General features: G+C 39.8%; 2 protein-coding genes across 10 annotated transcripts; one reads left to right on the forward strand and one right to left on the reverse strand.

Annotated features, from left to right (window-relative positions):
• The first annotated feature begins 1,751 nt into the window (after window positions 1–1,751).
• Window positions 1,752–5,190, forward strand: myod1 (myogenic differentiation 1). The gene is made up of 3 exons (XM_034588453.1): window positions 1,752–2,510; window positions 3,518–3,599; window positions 4,075–5,190. Exons 1-3 carry the CDS (start codon window positions 1,923–1,925, stop codon window positions 4,293–4,295), a joined length of 891 nt encoding a protein of 296 aa, XP_034444344.1. The 5' UTR covers window positions 1,752–1,922; the 3' UTR covers window positions 4,296–5,190.
• Window positions 5,191–8,408: 3,218 nt separating this feature from the next.
• Window positions 8,409–21,118, reverse strand: tnnt3a (troponin T type 3a (skeletal, fast)). 9 transcript variants are annotated; one of them, XM_034588454.1, is made up of 15 exons: window positions 21,029–21,118; window positions 19,115–19,155; window positions 18,819–18,832; window positions 18,280–18,288; window positions 17,652–17,804; window positions 16,035–16,052; window positions 15,178–15,196; window positions 14,989–15,034; window positions 14,776–14,892; window positions 14,188–14,265; window positions 13,739–13,852; window positions 13,515–13,627; window positions 12,202–12,292; window positions 11,440–11,480; window positions 8,409–8,726 (listed from the first exon to the last, which is right to left on the reverse strand). In XM_034588454.1, exons 2-15 carry the CDS (start codon window positions 19,132–19,134, stop codon window positions 8,690–8,692), a joined length of 870 nt encoding a protein of 289 aa, XP_034444345.1. In that variant the 5' UTR covers window positions 19,135–19,155; window positions 21,029–21,118; the 3' UTR covers window positions 8,409–8,689. The 9 variants fall into 9 exon arrangements, with proteins under 9 accessions (XP_034444345.1, XP_034444346.1, XP_034444348.1 ...); XM_034588455.1 differs by having other exon boundaries at window positions 21,096–21,111; XM_034588457.1 differs by lacking the exon at window positions 16,035–16,052.
• Between the last annotated feature and the right edge of the window lie 306 nt (window positions 21,119–21,424).

A 21,424-nucleotide genomic window follows, 5' to 3' on the forward strand; every position in this document is an offset into this window, starting at 1 on the left:
CTCTGACTGCACACACACAAAGACACAAACACTCAGGTCTAAAATTAAACTCAATGTCATTTCCACTTGATTACCAGGCTCACACTTTCATGCAGTATTAACACTCTTTAAAAATGGCGTTTGGCTGTGTGAAGTCATTGCATATGATCAGTGGCCAAAGGCATTTCAGCTTAGTTTGGATGTGAGATGTTCCTCCACATATGAAGCAGCTCTGACGTCACAGTCTGAACTGAGGAGGATCCTAAACTCAAAAAGAACGTGTTTTCGTTCCAGTTGCGATTAATAGAAATGCATTTACAATTAAATCCTTAAGCTAAATAACATTAGCAGAGCTAAAACGCCCGTTTGTCTGTTCTCCACTTGTATTAGATGTGAATGTAAGATTATAATTTTTATGAAATATAATTATAGTGTTTTTCTTTATCCCTTTAAAATGCTTCAGTGTGTAAGATATAGGTGACATAGATATGATGGGAGAAATTGAATATAAAATAATCCATAGTGACGTTTTCACTAGTGTGTTTCATCTAAATTCTACAAATCTCTGTTTTCTTTACCCTAGAATGGGCCCTTTCTATTTTAATACTTAATATTTACACCAGGAGCGGGTCCTCTCTATGGAGGCAGCCATGTTATATACTGAAGCCCAGACTGGACAAACTAAACAGCTTTTGAATTTTTATGACAACTGAATGCTGCAGGTTCTCTTTCATGTTTGGAAGGGGAGGGGGAGGTGAGGGGTGATCAGCTGCAACATGCAACTTCACCACTACATTTTACACACTGAACCTTTAAAGTTTGATTCAACTTTAGCTTATTTGACGTAAACTTTAGGGTACATTATTTAGTATTAGTAAATAATAAAAAAGGTAAATACATTAAAAAAAAATGTTTAAAACATATCTGCTACAATGATGATAATTTCATAGCAGAGATAACACGTGTTTTCATATAAAATCCTGTAAATTAACACTTTCAAAGCTAAATTATTTTTAGTGTATTTTGAATGTATAAAAAAATTAAAACATATATCTTTAGACTGCCTTTAAATGCTTAATGGGGGTTACACTAAAATAAGATTTAGGATTAGGTTATATGCCTCCTATTACTTAAGTTTTATTTTTGTTCGTTTGGTTACATGTACTTATTTAGCCCACTTTATTTTTACTAGGTAGGTTTATAGATTTAAGTTTCAATTTTTAAACGACATGCTGTTTAAAAAAAAAAAAATCAAACAGCCCAAAAAATTGGGTTTATTTTATCCATCACATTTCATCAATGTAAGAAAAGTTCATTTGTTAAATTATGTTTATTTCTTTACAGGAAAACAATTCTTTAAAAAAGATTGCAGCATTATACATGAAAATATTATGTATTAATGAACAACTACATTTACATTTACCCAATTTCCCACCCGGTTGAATAAACTATGTCTGATTCTGAGGAATAATAAATTGTATTAGAGAAATCTATAGTTAAAACAAACACACAGTGTTGTACTGTGCTGTGATGGTAATAAGCACGTTATGTGTTCTCAGTATGAAGCAGTCCACATGTGTGTGCCCCCCCACCCCCACCCCCCCACTGTGTGCAGCTCACATCACCCTGCTCTGTTAGGGGTAATTGTACACTAATTACCGTGAAGTTGTAAACCCCTCCCGCTGGCCGCTGATTGGTCAGACCCCAGTGGACATGGTCGCCCGGTCCCCGCCCCCCCGGGTGCCCCAGGTATAAGTTGGTCCAAGTAGACAGCTGAGGGGACACACCAGTCTGTGACAGGACATAACATTCCCCCTGAAAACACTCAGCCTGCACCACTGTCTTCTGCCAATTCTTCTTCTTCTTGCTTTCGTCTCTGTCTCAAGACTCCCTGTGTCTCCCACTGGATTTGTCTTCTTCCTTGGTGTGCCGGGGACTGAACCATGGAGTTGTCGGATATCTCTTTCCCCATCCCCGCGGCTGATGATTTCTATGATGACCCCTGCTTCAACACCAGCGACATGCACTTCTTCGAGGACCTGGACCCGCGGCTGGTCCATGTGGGCCTGCTGAAGCCGGACGACTCCTCCTCTTTATCCTCATCCTCCCCTTCCTCCTCCTCCTCCTCGCCGTCCTCCCTCCTGCACATCCACCACCACGCCGAGGGGGAGGACGACGAGCACGTCCGCGCCCCCAGCGGGCACCACCAGGCGGGCCGCTGCCTGCTCTGGGCCTGCAAGGCCTGCAAGCGGAAGACCACCAACGCGGACCGGCGGAAGGCGGCCACGATGCGGGAGCGCCGGCGGCTCAGCAAGGTCAACGACGCCTTCGAGAACTTGAAGCGCTGCACCTCGGCCAACCCCAACCAGCGGCTGCCCAAGGTGGAGATCCTGCGCAACGCCATCAGCTACATCGAGTCCCTGCAGGCGCTGCTGCGCGGCGGCCAGGACGACGGTTTCTACCCGGTGCTGGAGCACTACAGCGGGGACTCAGACGCCTCCAGCCCCCGCTCCAACTGCTCCGACGGCATGGTGAGTTCGGGGACTGACAGGTGTGACTCAGGGGGAGTGGGTGTGCGCTTCGACTGGATGTAATATGTCCACGAGTTTCTCCAGCGAGTCTTTACGCATGGACGTGTTACTCTCTTTTTGTTAGCCCTGGTCGTTATTTGTATTTACTGTTGAAATATGTCTTCATATGTTCGTTAGCTCTGACCACACACTTCCCACGCGTTGACCTACAGCCACACGGAGGTTTTCAAAACCCCGTGTAAAATACATTAAACCACACAAGCCACTGTTTTCAACACCTTTTACGCACAGTACAAGTTAGACGCTCTTCTTCATAACTATGTAGTTATCTGTCATTTGCGTCATAAGGGGATCAATCCTTTCGTTTCACAGCACACACGGTTTTCTTTTACTTCAGTAGCTTTCCCTCACGATTAAAATACAGATACAATACATATACACATTTAATTTAAACACCCAAATGTTTGTATTTCGTTAGAGCGTTAATAGGACACATGTTACAATACATAGCAACCGCTGACTTTCTTTGTTAAAAGTGGTGTTTTATTTTATTCATGTTTTTTTTTTAATATTGCAATTAAATGTTAAGAAAATAATTTGAAGAGGGGCATAGATTGAACTAAATGTGAAACGTGTTTCAGACGAATTTAACCTTTTAATTTCGGGTTCTGACACATGGGACTGTAGATAGATCTCGTTTTGTCATTAGTTAATAATAAGTTAATACGATGAGTAATTTTTCGTTTCATTTCAGGAAAACTAAACCAAAATTTTTTTTTTGAAAAAGACAAAATACTTCAAATATTTATAATTCTCTAGGGTTTCTGTGCTAAATGGGAATTATTCTACCTTTTTGTTTCTCACTTAACCTTTGGTAGTGTCTTCATATTATTTCATTATTATCTAATGAAATGATTTATTTTGTCAGATTATCACTGTGTGTGTGACTGGAGCTTAAATATTGTGGAGAGTCCTCCCTGAATCTGTGTCTCTGTTTCTTCCTTCAGACGGATTTTAACGGGCCGACCTGTCAGTCCAACAGGAGAGGAACTTATGACAGCAGCACTTATTTCTCCCAGACTGCAAACGGTAAGAATCCACAGAGCAGAGGGCCATAACCAGCTAACAGGCCACTTATAATCACTAATTCAAATAATGAACCACTTCATTCATCTCTGTTAGTAAAACTGAAAAAGCTCATGAGAAAAGACACTAAACACACCAGGTTTTCAAAGCTGAATTCTTTAAAGCCTGCAAACTTAAAGTAACACAGAGATTAGTCTGATATGTACTAGATTGTGTTATTGTTATTATAACTGTCATCCTAAATTTGAGATATTTAATTATGGGACAAAATTTGTTTGAGATGAACTCATTTTTGAACAGATTCTTTTTGTTTGTTTGAATTATCACTGTAGGCTGATTTATAAATCAGTTTAAGTAAGATTTTGTTGTTTTTGCAAGTGTCCACATTGTTGTTATGTTGCATTAAAACTAATTCAACCCACATTTTTAATGAAAACATAACTGAAGTATTAACTCTAGTTTTTGGTTCTATCTGCAGGTGGTCAGAAGAGTGACCGCAGATCGGTGGTCTCCAGTCTCGACTGTCTCTCCAGCATTGTGGAGCGAATCTCCACTGACAACAGCAGCTTGATGCCGGCTGCGGAGGGGCCTGGGTCCCCGCCAAGCGACCAGACGGGGGAGACAGCAGCACCCGGACCCCCTCGGGTCCCCTCTCCGACTGCCAGCCAGGACCCCAACCTGATCTACCAAGTCCTATAGACCCTCAAACCTGGGACAATTCACATCCTCTCACACAGTCCACTCGTACAAATCCACATCAGATCTTTACACACCAACACACACACACACACACACACACACACACACACACTGAAAGTGATGTTATAGCGACTGAACTGATTCTTAACACCCTGTTTGCATCACATGTTAAGATTTTATAGTTTTCTCAACATCCCTCCACATCTGCTTTTATTTCCTTAAGTCAAAATATGGAAGCTCATTCTTGTCAAAAAAAAGGAAAAGATGAGTGTGAAGGTTTATTAGTAGTTTATCATTTAAAAAGTGAAAAAAGAAATCTTTAGCCACTTCTCATTCTCAATCAACAAACAGAGTTTAATATTTTATAGATCTCATTTATAGATTTAATATACACTGAGCATGCTCCATGCATTGATGAAGATCATGAGACATAATAAGCTCTTAAGACAGGGCTTACAGAGCAAACAAGTTTATTCTTAAATCTTGATTCAATAGCTGTAAAATAAGGAATGATAAAAATAACAGCTCCATATTTAAGTGTCAAATAATAATTGCAATTATATTGTAAATATTAATTACAAGAGAGACCGTCTCAATTGTTTTGTCATGTCAACTTATAAGATAGTGGATTTTCTTCAAAATACAATAAGTGACAGAAATGCAAAAATGTGAGTGGAGATGCATAGCCAGTTGTTATGTTGACTCCATATAAAATGTGCATTGTTTTTTGTGGCAGCAATGACTTTCCATAGTTGAGCATATTTGTCCCACAGATTCCCCTTCCTGGTAATATAAGTGGACTAGACTGGAGCTCAAACCACTTGAATGCTGGAAAATGTAGTTTTTGCAAACATTTCTTGATTGATTATTGTTGTATTTTTTTATTTTAAGTTATGAAAACACTATTTTAAGGCTCAGCTGGGTCATTCAGATAGATTTTTCTTCCTTTCTGTGTGTAGTCTATTTGATGGACGGAGGCCAAAAACCATCCATTTACATTCCTCCACATTCGTCCATCTGAAGTTCTAACTGCACCAGCTGTTCAATTCCCTCAGGAAAAAAAGAACTACAATTATTATATGATTTATTTAAAAGATACCAGATAATACAATAGATATCTGTAGTAAAACTTTAATACTTAATAAAAAATACTACTACAGACACTTAAAGCCCTCAGATTAGACGAATAAAGTATTAGAGGAGTAAACGTAGTGTTAAATGGATTTCGTTTATCATTTTCATTCACTGCAGCGGAGGACCATTTTTCTGTTTCTGTACATATTATGTAAATAAGAGCTGATTTGTTCCAACTGAAAGTATTAATTATGTATTTAATGTTTCTGTCTGTATGTGCTTCTGTTTGTTGTGAAAATGTTTAAACTTTATATTTATACATCTGAAAACTGAGTGACAGTCTAATGACAAATAAATGAACCTGCTTATTTATACAAAAACATGTTTTGAATGTACATTTATTGAATGATTGTGTGCTATTTAGTCCTATGGATTATTCATTATTTTTATTTCATACATACAGGGTAATTTTAGTGCATTAGATTTTGTTCTGCATTTAGGCTACATACAGATGAGACATTTCATAATTGTAACCTTTATAAACAGTAACTGTAGCTATGATTTTAATTTAAATGTAATGATGGTTTTTACATAGTTATCCCCCATTCATCAACTCTCTTCATTTAATATTATTACAACATATCCTAACTATGTTTGATCTTTTTTCTTTTACAAATATATATATATATATATATATAATTTTATTTATAATTTATTTATCTTGCTTGTAAGAACAGCTTCACAATTTAAGTCTATGATTATGTTCTGCACCCGTCACAAAGGAAACATTTCAATATAAGAGTTGAATAATTGATTGCATTAAATGTAAGTAAAGGTGCAGTTATCAATGGTTGCTATATTGATATAAAATTATATGTATTTACTCTATATCTTAAAGTTGTAAATATGATAATCACCACATTATGAAACAAAGACACTATCAGCTTTTAGGTCATTCTCCACAAGCACTATAAAACTCTGTCTTCAACAAGACGCCGTTGAAACATCTGGTCACAGACTCAAAGATCAGCAGCGCCATCGTGTGACCGCTCAGAAAACCTGCAGGTATTTCTGTTCCACATGATCCACGGTTCAAACCCAAAAACTTGTTACATGATTAGTTTTGCTGTGAAAGTTACAAAAATGTCTAAATCCGACGATTTGTACGAAGTCATTAATATAATATACATTCGACACTGTACATTCTACATTCTACTGCAGTGTTTCTCATTCTCCTTCCAAATAATGAATGAGGGAGACATAACATCAGACACATAAAGTACTGATCTCAATGCTAAACCACAATTGGATTGTGTTTGTTAATGGCAGATTGTGTTGGATTGTAAAGGTCTACATCTTCCAAAGTGGCCACTGTTGCTCCAGTCGACTCAGACAGCAACACTTTTATTTAAGAATCACTCAAACATTCTTTTTTTCATTGGACCATGTCACACCTGTTCCTAAAACTTGTCTATAAAGTCCAAATTCACTTTGTTCCACACTGACCTACCCATTGGATATGAACCTGTCAGAACCCCTGAGCTCGTCTGGCTCATGTCTGTCTTTATTCTGAGGGTGACATCACACATTCATGAAGCAGCTTTCTGTCTTTGTGTTCCCAGCTGCTGGAATTTACAACCACACAGCATTAGATGTGCTCCAACAGCAACTGTATAAATGCACACCTTATTTACCTTCTATAAATCTTTTTTAGGTGAATTATTTCGTCTCCTCTGAAATGTGCTAAATTTGGTAATCGCACATATTCACTGCCAATTGGATTTCACATATTTCAAGAGAGACACAGACAGTTTTTCATGCTTTTATTTTCTTCACACCCATTTCATTTTTATTTTGTCCTAAACTCTTTTGATGGGCTCCAGACTCCAGAGCTGGGCTGCCAGGCGTCTAACCAGAACCAAGAGGCGTGACCACGTCAGCCCTGATGTTCTCTCTGCAGCAGATGAACTCAGCTACATGGAGTTGAGCCATCACCCACCTTATAATTTACACCTGTGCTTTTACTGCTGTGACCTGTCAAAATGTCTGCTGGGAAAAAAGATCCACTGAAGCTGATCTGGAGCAACCGATTTACACCTGAGGAAAATAGCACAATGTAATGTGCTGCAGCAAAACAAACGGCCCCAGAGGGATTCTTCATTTCTTCAAAAACTGTTTTTTCTGAAGTTTAAATGGTCTAAGTTTTCAAATCTGACCCTATAGCTTCAATCATCATGGCCACCAAACTGATGGTGCTCTGCTGGGCTTTATAGACCTGCCCACAGGTCTGCTTCCTGTTCTGTCCAACAGATGCTGACACTGTTCAGATTATTTGATCCAAACCTTAAAAACATCTGGAGAACTGATGGATCTTTTACATCTGTAACAATAAAGCTACTTTCACTGTATTTTTCACACATGCTCAATACTTCTCAAAGGTGGCTGCATGTGGCCCAGGGGGTAGAGCTGGTTGTCCACAAACCAGAAGGCCGGCAGTTTGATCCCAGTCTCCCTCGTTCCGCGTGCCGAAGTGCCTTTGAGCAAAATAGTGAATCCCAAATTGCCTCTGACAGCGGCGTATGTTTGATAGAGGAAGTGCCCCATAGAGAGGAAGTGTATGAATGGGTGAATGGCTAAACTGTACTGTGAAGCACTTTGAGTGGTCATCCAGACTATAAAAGCTCAATTATCAATACAGACCATTTACTTTTGCAGGGACCCTCATTTGTAAATTTAACAATTATAATATAATAATGAAAATCAAATCCCCTATTTTCCTTTTTTCTTTAGCACAATTGTTTTCTACAATAATAAACCACAGTCTTGAGGGCGTATGGATACAATGAAAGCTTTTGACTTCGTGGTAATGAATCAGCCAATGGGGAAGTTGCAGGGTCTGTTTCTATGTGTCTACTTATGAAACCCCAAGTCCAATTCAACCCTGCGCTTAGAAAACAGTGCTGAACAAATGACTTTAAAATTACATGACTAAAAATACTGAACTTTATTGATTTCTGAATAACAACAGATCTACAGACATGGCTTGAAGAGTCACACTTTATTTACAAAAATAGTGAGAACCAAACAGGTGATTGTGAGGAAGCGAGAAGGCGAATCAGTTTTAGTACTTTTTATTCCTATTGAACAGCAGCTAAAGGCTCCTGGTTGCATGAATTAAGACGTGGGTTGGTAACTTCCGGGTGAACCTCAGCATCACTTGCTTCTTCTGAGGTACGACCTTCGCCACAGTGTGCGCAGCTTCATCAGGCGTTTGTCCGAGACGACCGCAGTTTGGTTTCTGAGCAGAGGCGAGGGCTCGTTTACTTTCTGCGGCGGGCGGCGGCTCCCTTCTTGCTGCTGTAATACAAAAGCAAATGGGACACGAGTCAGAACGATGGGGTTGTTTTCAACATTTTTGAACCTTCATTCAACGTGGGATAGCTGATGGCTGTGCAGGCTGAGGTTTCATGTCAACCCCCACTTGTGTTCTTGTGCACAGCCAAGTTATCAGGGATTGGTGCCTTGCTCTATGGCTCCTGAGCAATAGTGAAGTCATATAAACGTGTTTTTTAGTCTATACATAAATACTAAGGTTTGTACAACCATGCTGGATCAGGTTTTTATCTCAGACTTTACTAACTCAATTTCTGACATAGAAATCCACAATATCAAGTCCTCATGTTTTGTCTAGTGATAAATGGAGGCTAAATATACACGAATTATCTGTCTAGATCGCAAAATAATAAGCCAAACTAAATAAACATGTTATTTCACAAAAATACTTTTCTTGGTATCACACAAACACAACATATAAACAACAACAACTTCTCTGTTGCACATGTGACATTTTCAGAGGACATCTGGAACACGTCAGAGATGCAACATTTCCAGGCTGCGACACCACTCGTCAGAGACACACTCATGCAGCACTTACCTGCACAGACTAAGTCATTACTGAGTCCAACAGCCACTAACCTAATACGACCATCTTTCGACTTACTGTTGTAATGGCTCTCCCACACATTGAAGTGAATGTGTCAGTATGAGGACAAGGACCCGGACAAAAGGATGCACTGTTTTGGGTAATAATGTGTGTTGTGTTTGTTATGTAAGTGTTTTGTTTTAAAAACTATAGTTTTCACCGTAATACAATCATTGTCGGTCACTATAATATTTGCTAAAGACATCGGTAAAAGTCTCCAGTCAGACAATGTGTCTTGCTACCATCACATATTATGTTATCAGTTGAATAGGAGCCATCCTTTTTCAAAGACCGGCAGGGAACGTTCCTCACGTACAGACATCAGTGTCATCAGTACGTTTACAGGTCTAATGAAAGGTAATATGATAATATTAGGGAAATAACACACAAAATGTATGAGATGTTAAAGACGCACATAGCCAGACAGAGAGGAGAGAGAAAGAGTGGTTTGGAAATCTGTGCGCAGATATGGCTTAAAAGATTTCCAACCATATGGACGAGGGAAGAGCTCCTGGAGGGGCTAAAACATCCGTTTCTTTTAAATGACTCACATATAAGCAGGAGAGTTTTATCAAATCTTTGACGATTTTTCCTAAAAAATCCCCAAAAACAGGAGGGGAAAACCAAAGCTTATCACGAAAACATCATCAAAGCCCTTGTTAGTTACACAGTGGCTGCAGCTCAACTCTCAAAATGACATTAGCTTCTCTTCAAATTAAACTAAAGTTGAGCTTTAACTCTTTGCAACTTGTGACAGTTTTAAAGCCTAAAACTCTGACCAGCTGAGAGACTAGATTATTTACAAGAAGCTGGTGGCAGCACAGTCCTGCTGCTGCTGTGCACTGTGTTGTGTAACATGTAAATGAGCTGTGACGGGATCAGAGGCCGCACAGTTTTGATATGGGTTTGGGTTGGTTTGTGGTGTTAGTGGGGATTTGGTGCGTTTATGGCTTGTTTGAATCTATATAAATTTGGATTATCATGGGGTATCATGCAGCTCAGCTTTAGAGTTGATCCTAAATGCGGATTCTAAAATTTCTGAATTCGGTTGCTGGTTTAAACATAAACTAAAAAAATTAGCTGATGTTTTGATCTTCTAATGCCATAAACTGCCATAAACAGTTATGTTCATGTTATGACAGTTATGTCTCGCGGAGAGAAGGGTTGTAACGTTCACCCAAACAACAAGTTGGAGTTAAATGGAGTTATGAAGTTATATTTTTTAGAGTTTTGAGATTACTATGTGTCAGTGAACGCAGCAGGGACAGTACTTACTGCTTCTGCAACTCGTCAATGCGTTTCCTATGCGTGAGCACCTGAAAAAATGACACAGCAGCATCTTTAACACCCACCAGGACAGGTTTACCTCGCAGGGGACCGACTCCCTTCCCTCTCTTCTTCTGAACAGGCTCCGTGGGCTAAAAGCTGCAGACTGAGGCATCATGGGAAAGCACGACGGCGGGCGTGCATATGACCAGTGTTTTTTCACTTTGGTTTGATTTGAACTAGATGTTCAGTTTCTATTATGATGTCTCATCCTGAATTTGGCAACTAACAGATGTTCTGATCATTTGTGCTTTGAAACGCCCGTCGTATGTTTCCCCAAGACGCCACGTGGATGGTTTGGAGACATTTGGCTTCATCAGCTCTCACTCACCTGTCTGAGCGCTCGCTCACACACCTGAAGAGTTTGATTCCAAAATGACTCTGTTAATGAAAAACGTCTGAGAAAATTCGAACTGTTATATTGAAATTGTTAAAAATGGAGTCAAGATAACCAACTCATGTTTTGCTTTAACATTATCGAGTCTGACAGATGCTAACAAAGCATGATATTAAAGCTGTGGTACTGTTTTAAATGACAGAGGACATTCAACTTCCTCACTTAGCGGAAATCTTGCTTTGTCATTTTTCCAGAGTGAATGTTCAGGAAACAGACGTCCCTTTTGGAAACAAACCCTTCAGTTGTCTCTCCTTCAGTGGTGTCTCTGGACCAGAGGCGGCGCTCTGGTTCTCTGACCTTCCGTCATGCTAACATGCAGCGAGCCTGAAGGCGGCGGGTGCGACACCCTGCTCAGCTCTACTTACAATTTACTGAGCTCCTCCACTCTCTTACGCAGGGTTGTAACCTGGAGGAAATCAAAGAGTGTATCAAGGGTTCAAATCCGGAGGTGTGGGGACGCTCAGCCGAACGCCCACCTCAGGACAACGTCGTCAACAAGCAACAACTACATCGCTGCTTCTGTTTCCTTGGAAGGTTTCTGGACTTTAAACAATTTACTATGGCTCATATATATCAAGATAACTAAACTGGAAGGTAAACAATGGTAAAAACAAACAAACAAACAAAACAAGTAATGGATGAAAGAGACATATCATTTCAAATGGAGGTAAACAGAAGGAGGAGGTACGTACCCAGAGACCAAGCTGTGGATCTTAACTGTCATGCACATTTTTATAAAGGCTCTCAAGGATGATTATTAATGATATTCATATATTATAGCATCTTTTCAAAAAAGTTAAACAAATAAAAAACTTTTTTTATAAATAAGTCTGAATTTTATTTCAAATCCAACAGTTCTAAAAATGCTGAATTCTGTTAGTTGTCTTTCTTCAATAAATTATATTAGTAAAGCATAAAAACTTTAGATCTAATCAAGATTGTGTTTTTTTTTCACTAGGGCATCTCAGCTTTTATCGACCCACAATCTTATTTTTAGGTTTCAAAATTTCATGTAATGACATATTCCAAACCTACTGAATCTTTAAATGGGAATGTGAAAAAAAAAACATTAGAGACAGTAAACACAGTGGACATTACTGAGAGTCAGAACAGGGTTGAAGTCTCACCTCATACTTCTGCCTCTTCAGTCTCTCCATATGGTCAAACTTCTCAGACTCAAGCTGGGTCTGCCATTCATGCAGCTCATTGATCTTATCCCTGCAAACAGCACAGGAGCAGGAGGAAAAGATTAACTTCCAACACAACAGCTGATGCTCGATGTGCAGAGAGAACTCAAATATTTTAGTCCAGTTAGATTGAGGTGTTTCTATAAAAATCTTAATTATGTTTTCAAGAATATTTTCCTGCAGTGATGTAGGACATATTCAGATTCTACTGACCAGTCTGCAAAAACCCTCATGCATTAGTAATAGTATGAATAAAAAGTATAATCATAAAAATTCACCTGAAGTATTCATTTTAAAAGTACTGAGTGTATAAAAAAAGAGTTATATGACTTCTATTATATATTACATTACATTTCATTTAGCTGACGCTTTTATCCAAAGTGACTTACAAGAAGTGCATTCAACCATGAGGGTACAAACCCAGAACAACAAGAATCAAGAAAGTACAATTTTCTTCAAGAAAGCCAAACTACATGTGCTATAAGTAAGTGCCATATAAGTGCTACAAAATCGCTACTATTTGTATTTATTTTTATTATTTTTATTTTTTTTATTCAAGGTATAGTCGTATATATTAGATACATATTTATATATTCCTGTGTCAGCAGCATTTTGTTGTTGTCATTAGTTGAAGTACTGATAATGATAACTATTCTGGACAGGGGTTCAACAAATATTTGGGCTGCTTAGTATGTTCTCAATTAATCAGTACATTTTTTGTTAAATATAAATGTGAGAAATTATTATCCATAATCATCTTGGTTTTGTCCAAATTATTGTTGAAAGTTATTCAGTGATGAATAAATGGCAATTATTTATAAAGAAAAGCATCATGTTTGAGAAGCTAAAAATCATGACATTTAAGACACTTTTACATGATGATCAAAGCAGTTGTTTGTTCAATTTTTGCTAGTGAAATAAACCTTGAATCAATGAAATATATCTGCTTTCATTGTTTATAATGTTGGTAGAAGATTAAAGTGGCATGAAACCAAAACACTCAAAATATCAGCTCAGATATATACTTGAGAAAATCTACTTCTATGAATATACACTGACACGGAGAAAAGGTGGTGTGTGTGTGTGTGTGTGTGTGTGTGTGTGTGTGTGTGTGTGTGTGTGTGTGTGTGCGTGTGTGTGTGTGTGTGTGTGTGTGTGTGTGTGTGCGTGTGTGCGTGTGTGTGTGTGTGTGTGTGTGTGTGTGTGTGTGTGTGTGTGTGTGTGTGTGTGTGTGTGGGAGCATTGACTCGTACTTCAGCTTGTCTTCGTTCAGATGGTCGATGTTGAGTTGCTTGCGCCTGGCGCTCAGGATCTTCTTCTTCTTCTCTCTCTCAGTCTCTTTCTTTCCACCTCTCTTCTGGTCAGCCTGTTCCATGCAGACACACACACACACACAAACACACACAGTAGAGACGCAGGTTAACAGCTATCCAGAAAACAAGACACTCCTGTGGATGGTATAGGAGTGTGTACTGACTTTCTGCAGGTGACTGCTGTAGTTGGAGCCCATGCTGGACAGAGCTGACTTCTTCTTGGCATCTTCATCCATCTTCTTCTTGGTATCAGCCTCCTCCCTGATCCGCCTCTCTTCCTGGTTCACAAAAACAAAGAACGCGGCCGAGTGAGTGAGACCTCCGAGCCACACGCACAACTCAGAAAAGGAAACCGGGAGAATAATGACAAACAGATACAGAATTATAACGTGAAACTTGAAATATTGTAATGCACAATCAAATTAGAGCTAAAGTCATTGAAAGGAAATAGCGAATGTAGCATTTTCATATCAAATATTTTCAGAAACATGGATTATGAATATGAAAACAGAAACATGAATAGCAGAGTGGGCAAGTTCTTTACCACTAACAAATAAAATGACAAATATAAGTCATATTCTCTTGAAAAATGAAATGTGATAGATCCACGAACCTCACGTCTGGCCTGGCGCTCCTTATCCTTCTCAGTACGGACCCTCAGCTGTTCGGCCCTCTCGGCACGACGCTTCTCCTGCCACAGACAAACATATACAGCGTCAAGCGTTTTATTCAACACAACTTACTCCACCACATGTCACACGTGAGGTGGAACAGCCAATACAACCTCTAGAGAGGAAAGACAACATTCAGTTTGTTACTAAGCCCTTAAAAAACTCCAAGATCATTTTCGGGTTTAATTTTGGCATTTCTTTCTTTCTTGTTTCAGGATGTTGACACTGCTGATACATTGTTACATTCCCAAAAATCGGGATGGATTCCAATAATTTCACCTTGCTGTCTGAAATCGTTTGTGTTTGCTTTAAGATAATGTTTTCTTATTTGAACAGTTTTTTTTATAAGAAGACTTTTTTAGGGAGGAATAGATTTTTAAAATATTCAAATGTTTAACAATAAGTAAGGTTAGGGTTTGTTTATTTTTATAAATGTAGGGGATCGTTATGAAATGTTGTGCCATCTTGCTTTGAGTGCAGTCCCTGAGTTGTCTCCTGTCGCAGTGTGATGCCATCGGCTGAAAACTCACAATCCTGTCCTTGAGGGCAATCAGCTCCTCCTCCTCCTTCTTCCTGTGCTCGAAGTGAGCATCGATCAGGCCCTGCAGCTCAATCAGGTCCTTGTTCTGACGTTTCTTCTGGATGTCCTGCAGGGCAGAAGAGCAGAGGCAACACTCAGCCCTGCAGAGAAACAAACGCTAATCGACAGAAATCCATAATGTCGTTACTTTAGGTCAACTTACATCAAAGTCCACTTTCTCACCATCTGGGATTTTTGGAGCGCTGGGCCTACAAGAGGAGATCAAGTGGGTCTTCAGTGCATTGACACATCTCTGAGGGTAATGTTGCTATTTGTGTTTTCAGCCAAATGGCTCAGACCAAAATGTCTGCAGAAATCATTCAAGGTGAGATGACATGTGAAAGAAACTTACTTGAACTTTGGCTTCTCCTCTGCAGGTTAAGAAATGAAGAAGGGACAAGTACATGTCATTGGGTTAGAAACAAAGCAGACTATTTCAATTCTCTCAGGCATTAGACTGTATAGTTTTGTCCCTACATGACAGATTAGATTAAGATTTAAAAATAAAGATATAATTATGTAACATTGTAGGTTAGGGTTAGAAAAACAGAGCAAACAAATGAAAACTTCACATATATAAAGAAAACTAAAGCAAGGGTATAATTTTTGTGAGTATCAACATGTCATCTTGCTTTGAGTGCAGCTGAAGTGTTTTGTTATTACAAAGACATTTTTGTAAGAGTTTTCTTTAGGCCTTAGTATCTTGCTTTTTCATTTTTCCCAAAAAGTTTGTTTGTTTACCTTTTTTTTTCATTTTTCTTTTGGCTTGACCCCAAAACTGTTTTACACAAGCAAATCATTTCCCCAGTTCCTTCTTCAGATTTAATCCAGATTCTGACGGCTCCATGCCATGCAGATGACGAAGGGCATACAGTAGCAAGAGTGTAAAGGTGGAGGTCGCTGTGCAGTGAGGCTTGTTAGCATTGTATATTCCTACGCCCTTCTTCTCCACTTCCAGTCTTAACTCTCCGAAACGCTCACATTTCCTGTATGATATGGGTGTGTCCGTGTGCAAGTGAATATGTATGGGTAGGTCAGTGGGGAGGGGGTGTGAGTTCGATTTTTTTTCATTTCTAATTCTTTTTCACAAATTTGGATTTCAAATTGCCCTCTTGGATTTTCAGATACGATTTCAGACCTGGACACTGCAGTCCTTCCAAAACCAGAATGACAGATTTCACATTTGTTATAAGTTTTAAATCAACATACCTTCCTCTTCAACAGCGTCTGCATGCAGCAAGCATCGAAAATAAAAGCAGAATAGACAACAGCATTAGCAGGCACATTAGAACCAAAACAGGTTCAGCATAACTCGCTCAGAGATGAGGAGGATTATAAGTGACGTCAATTCTCAAACATCCCCAATATTACCAGCTACCACAAACAAATAAAGGCTGAGAAAAATGCATCTGAATTTACTTTTATCCATTAATAAGGTGTTAGCAATTGGAAATACCTGGAAAAGATCTCAGAAGATCTAAGTATTTGAGAACTTACTTAAGTCTTGACTTGTTGAAGCCACAGTTTCACTTTCAAACCGCAAGTGTGAGCCCTTCAACAATTTGACCCTGTATTCATGTCCATTGGATGTTTCAGAAATTACAATTAAGAGGATGGAAAGAAATTTGGATGGTAATTGTAGTTTTCACAATCCAAACGGCAGCACATGAATACAACACTGACGTGGAGGACTTTCCCACCAGCATCTGAGTATTAAGAGGTGACATCCATCAGGTATATTAAATTGAAAAAGACGACACCATCTTTTTAAATTAGATAAGCATATGTAACATGTTCATGCTCTGCAGTAAAAGTTATCGTATGTATTAAATCTGAAGTTCACCTTCATCAGACGTCACAGTAATGAAAAAGCAACCATGTACGCCAGATACTTGGAGTACATGGTACAGTAGTATAAGTAGAGTTAGAATGAAAAAGAGCCTAACATTAGTTTTTAATTTGAATTTTACTTTTAAAAGAATCACTTTGTTTTAAGAAGACAACTCTGTCCTCTGTGAATGCTAACATGTTAGCATACAGTACAGTTAATTGAGTAGCAGTATGTTCTGATTTGTTTGCAGCTGTCCAATCGTACTCAAGGACAAATTGACTAAAGTTTTTCAGTTTTTCTTGATAAGAATAAATTAATAATTTAATAACATTTTAATAGGACTTTTCTAAAAAGTTTAGCCTTCGACAATTGTACTGTATGCTAAAATGTTGGTTCAAATACCAGATAGTCCACTACAGTTGTACAATAGATGTCAATTTACATCAAAATGACAAATGTCAGCTTTTCAACAATAGTTTTTAATGATTGAATTAATTAATTCTCAAATTATTTAGTCAGAAAATGTTTTGTAAGCAGAAAGCTAATGGTCAGAAAGCTAACGGATCAGAAAGCTAGAAGATCAGAAAGCTAAAAGATCAGAAAGCTAACGGATGAGAAAGCTAACGCATCAGAAGATAACGTTGATGTGAGGCAGGACTTAGGGTCTTTATCTCAGCACAAGGTTATCGGCCTTCAAATATTAGTCACATCCTTACTTTCAAGTGCTTCAGACAAGATCATATCGGCATTTCATGAGTTTGTATGAACAGATATAGTAATCTCATCCCAACTTGCAGCCTTTGAGTGCTGCATGTACGGACTGTCTTTGCTTTGGGTAGAGGAGAATGGAAGGTAGCATTAGCATTAGCCGACATGATGAACATGTGTGCGAATCAGGATTAGTGGAATCTGTCTGGCTGGCTTTAGACAGTGGAGTGCACCTGTCGCCTGGGAAAGGATGAGAGAATAACCCCTACCCCCTCCATGCCACATACCTTCAGGCTCAGGCTCAGGCTCTGCTTCTGGTTCTGGTTCTGGTTCTGGTTCTACCACTGGTTCTGGTTCTGGTTCTGGCTCTGGTTCTGCCTCTGGCTCAGGGGCCACCTCAGGGGCCACCTCTACTTCCTCTACTACCTCCTCTTCTACAGCTACACAACATGCATCGAATCACCAGGGGAGAGGAAGGGCGATGAGAGGGTTAATGGAAGCAGAAGTATAGGGAAGGTGGAGGTGGTCGGAGTAGATGACAGGAGATGCAAGAAATGACAAGATTCATGGTGGCGAGGACTACCACCAGATGGCGTTAAAGCAGCTGAAAGGCAAGCTATTGCAGGAAGGAAAAGGTCAGTTGTTGATGGTCAGTTGTGGTGGATGAAATGTGAATGATTCCTGGAAAAACCTGCACTGGAACTCTCTGTTTGAACACAAAAACGTCTTGATTCTATCCCGTCGCGATATTTGTTTGAACCAGTTTCTTTTAATTTATTTCAAATACTGTTAGTGTTAACCTGCATGCCATAAAAAGTCCATGTGGTGGTAAGAACACACGTCGTCAAAAGTGATTGACAAATTAGTATCAGTGACGTAAGACTTATCGTCCGGAGTCTGCAAGCTGTGTCTTACCATCGTATTCTTCTAGTCCGTCCAAGAGAAAAAAAGGAGCAGAAGAACATTATCAAAAGATCCCATTGTACCCATTTTTGACAGAATTAAATTCAAAATGTGGGTACACTGGAGATTCATGCTTGGCATACGCAGCACAGTTCTCCTGGGTTGATCAGCGCTCGCAGGCGGGACTATGGAGTGGCTTCAAACTTCCCTAAAGTCACTTTGATCTGAAAGTGTGTTCAGCTCAGGAGGACTGTGGGCTACAGTTGCAGAGAGACATGCAGAGCTGCAGGTAACATTGGCAACAGGTCAGTGCAGGCTTGTGCAAACCAGATGTCATCAATTTTGATTTTGATTTCACACAGCATATTTGGCACTGTCCCGTTGCCATCGTTGGTGCCTGCAACCATGCTACAGCCGGAGGAAAATATAGGCTATGTGCACATTTGCTCAAAAGTGAGAACATTATTGCACAACTTGAATCTGGAGGAGTCCTGGACCTAATTTGGGGGCATTTATTGGTTTTGTAAATGAGAAAAAATGTGGCTACTTACCCTCGACCTGATCACTGCAAGACAGAAAGAAAAGAAATTCTGACTTAGAATTGGAGCTCATTGTCAACATTCATCTTGAATATTCATTCTTGTCTTCGGAAACATTGGTTTGGAAAAATAATCTTAAATCAAGGTCTGTGTAAAAGCTTTTCCCAAAGCCGTCGACTGTATTGAACACAAGAGATCCACACGGAGAACCTCTTGTCAGACGCAGAGCTAGCTGGTAGACCTTAAATTTGAGATGATTTTTCCTACAGCTTTAAGAAATTTGTGAATGAAAATGTTAATTTACTTACACTTCCTCTGTGTCAGACATGGTGATAGTGGACTTTGCAACCTGGAGGCAAGAGAGAAGAGAATAACTTAGAGTCAGTCGGCAAGGAGTGACTGAGCAGCCTAGTGTATTAATAGCTCAGGATTTAGTTGCAGATGTCTTAAATATCTGCTGCCCCACCCTAAAGAAACCCCACCTGCTTGCCTGCGCATATTTTACTCACACCCTAAAAATAAAAATAAAAGCTTTATGCAGATTCATTTAAAAAAAGCATTTAGCTTCTCACTCATTTTAGTTCCTTATCATTTAAAATATTTCACGGGTCACCTGTAAATAATCTTTGAGACATTTTACAAATTTGTCACATCCAAACCTCTTCAGTTTATAATTAGCGTGAGACCGCGGACTGAAATTCGAGCCTCAGTCTTAAAGCTGCTTCTCTGAGGATAAATGAGAAGGGAGCCAAACATAGAATTTTGCCATTGGTCTGTTTTCAACTGCTGAGAGATTTATGTTGCAGGAAAAAATGAAGGGAAAACTTCAGGGGTCAAGGTACAGGTCAGCCTCCTGCCCTCTCTGATCACTGCATCCTTTTGGCCTCAAAGATGTTAAAGGTAATATCTGTCACATCTAAAATCATTCTCAGCACACGATCCTGTTGGAATCCAGTTCCAATTCCGGCCTGGATGCAGTATCTGATAATGCAATCATAAACATAGATGACCTGAATTTATTCATAATTGAATCTACCAGTGACTTGATTTCGGATTAGTTGCCCATCAGCTTCATTAGCGTGAGGCCACCATGAAGGCGTCTCGACATCACCGCTATTTCCACCAGACAGCTGCACAGGTCCCAGATCTGGTTTCAGTGGACCCAATGTTGAAGATTGGGTTCCTTCCCCTGGACCCATAATTCCACCTTCATATCCTTATCTGGCCATCTCACATGGTTCCTTCAATCCCCTCTTGAGACTCCCTGCTGACTGAGGCCACTTTACTCAGGAATTAAAATAAACCTTGAGAGGAAGCCATGAAGGTTAAAGTTCTAATGCCTGGCTTCTTTCTATTTATTCTTTCAGTCTCATGAATTCCAAAATTGTTTCCAAAGTCTTTACACCATTATGTAATATTAGCAGTCTAGAAAAACTAACTAGATGTAATGAATGGTTTACATCCAGTCTGGAGGTTCCGGGCTCCTGTTCAAGATGTCAATGTGTTTATCCTCATGCTATGTGCAATTTGGTCCCATGACCCTCTGCAGCTTTACATCAACAACAAGATTAAACCTACAAGCAAAGAAAAGCTGCTTCGAAAAACTCCCAGCAATGTCTATGTCAAAGTATCAATTCAAATATCACAAAACAGCATCAGGATTAATTGTGGCTATTCTCATGATGTTACATAACTCATTAGTATCATCCTCTTTCTCCTGAAGTGGGAAGCTGCTTCAAAGGGTTTAAGCCATCTGTAAATCCCTCAGGTATGAACCTCCCCTGGATCTCTGGACTTGGACCAAACTGGCACAACAACAACAACAAAGTCCTTTCAGGTAAAAGCTGCTGAACTTTTATCTCCAAAAAAAGAATCCACTTCATTACTGCATTTTAGAAACCCAGCAACACGGCTTATCAGCATCTGACAGGGCAATCAAACACCAGCACAAACAAGATTTCCTTGCCACTGAGCTCAAACACAAGCGCATCACACTCTCTGGGATTCAATGGGATTTCTCTGTGTATTCTTCCGTGTGACCCAATCTGTCCATCATTTCAGACAACTGTTTCCTTTTGAACAACAACCTCTACTCCCTATGGCAGTGATTGTAAAACACATGGACTCAGCTGTCCTCATTTAGAGTGATGTTTGGGGATATTGTACTTGAGCTTCCTATCCCCTCTACCACTCACACTCTCACACTCTCCCTTCTTCCTTACCTGAGAAAAGCTGAAAGAAGTGAGCTCCCTGCTGGCCGAGACTGGCTGTAAGGTTCCGCAAACTTACCGTGCTGATTATGTCCTTCTGTTATAGTGACACTCGATCTGCTCGGCCTGCCCATTGGTCAAGGGGCCGGGCCGTAGGCGAGGCTGGGCCTGCGTTGGGGCAGCGTCCATGGATTTTCGACACCCCCCCCCCCCCCCCCCCCCCCCCCCCCCCCTCCCCCACTCCCAGTGCTGGCCCTCAATAAGGAGATAGAAGGGTTGACTGGTAAGAAGGGAGGCTCAAGTTTGGAGAAGGGGGCAACCAAGACGCTCCTAGGTTGCTATTCTGGGGGCATTGCATTAGGCAAGCAAATTTCAACTCAGAGTGAGAGAAGACGTCAGGGAGGAGAG

The sequence above is a fragment of the Hippoglossus hippoglossus genome, chromosome 6, assembly GCF_009819705.1.
Source record: "Hippoglossus hippoglossus isolate fHipHip1 chromosome 6, fHipHip1.pri, whole genome shotgun sequence".
Lineage (NCBI taxonomy): Eukaryota > Metazoa > Chordata > Actinopteri > Pleuronectiformes > Pleuronectidae > Hippoglossus > Hippoglossus hippoglossus.

Coding starts and splice junctions, on each gene's coding strand:
- tnnt3a (XM_034588454.1), bottom strand. CDS start 19,134: ATGTCTGACACAGAGGAAGT. Junction 12,293..13,514: donor CTGAACGAAGACAAGCTGAA/GTACGAGTCAAT, acceptor TGCTGTTTGCAG/GGATAAGATCAATGAGCTGC. Junction 11,481..12,201: donor TGAAGAGGCAGAAGTATGAG/GTGAGACTTCAA, acceptor GATTTCCTCCAG/GTTACAACCCTGCGTAAGAG.
- myod1 (XM_034588453.1), top strand. CDS start 1,923: ATGGAGTTGTCGGATATCTCTTTCCCCATCCCCGCGGCTGATGATTTC. Junction 2,511..3,517: donor CCAACTGCTCCGACGGCATG/GTGAGTTCGGGG, acceptor TTCTTCCTTCAG/ACGGATTTTAACGGGCCGAC. Junction 3,600..4,074: donor TTTCTCCCAGACTGCAAACG/GTAAGAATCCAC, acceptor TTCTATCTGCAG/GTGGTCAGAAGAGTGACCGC.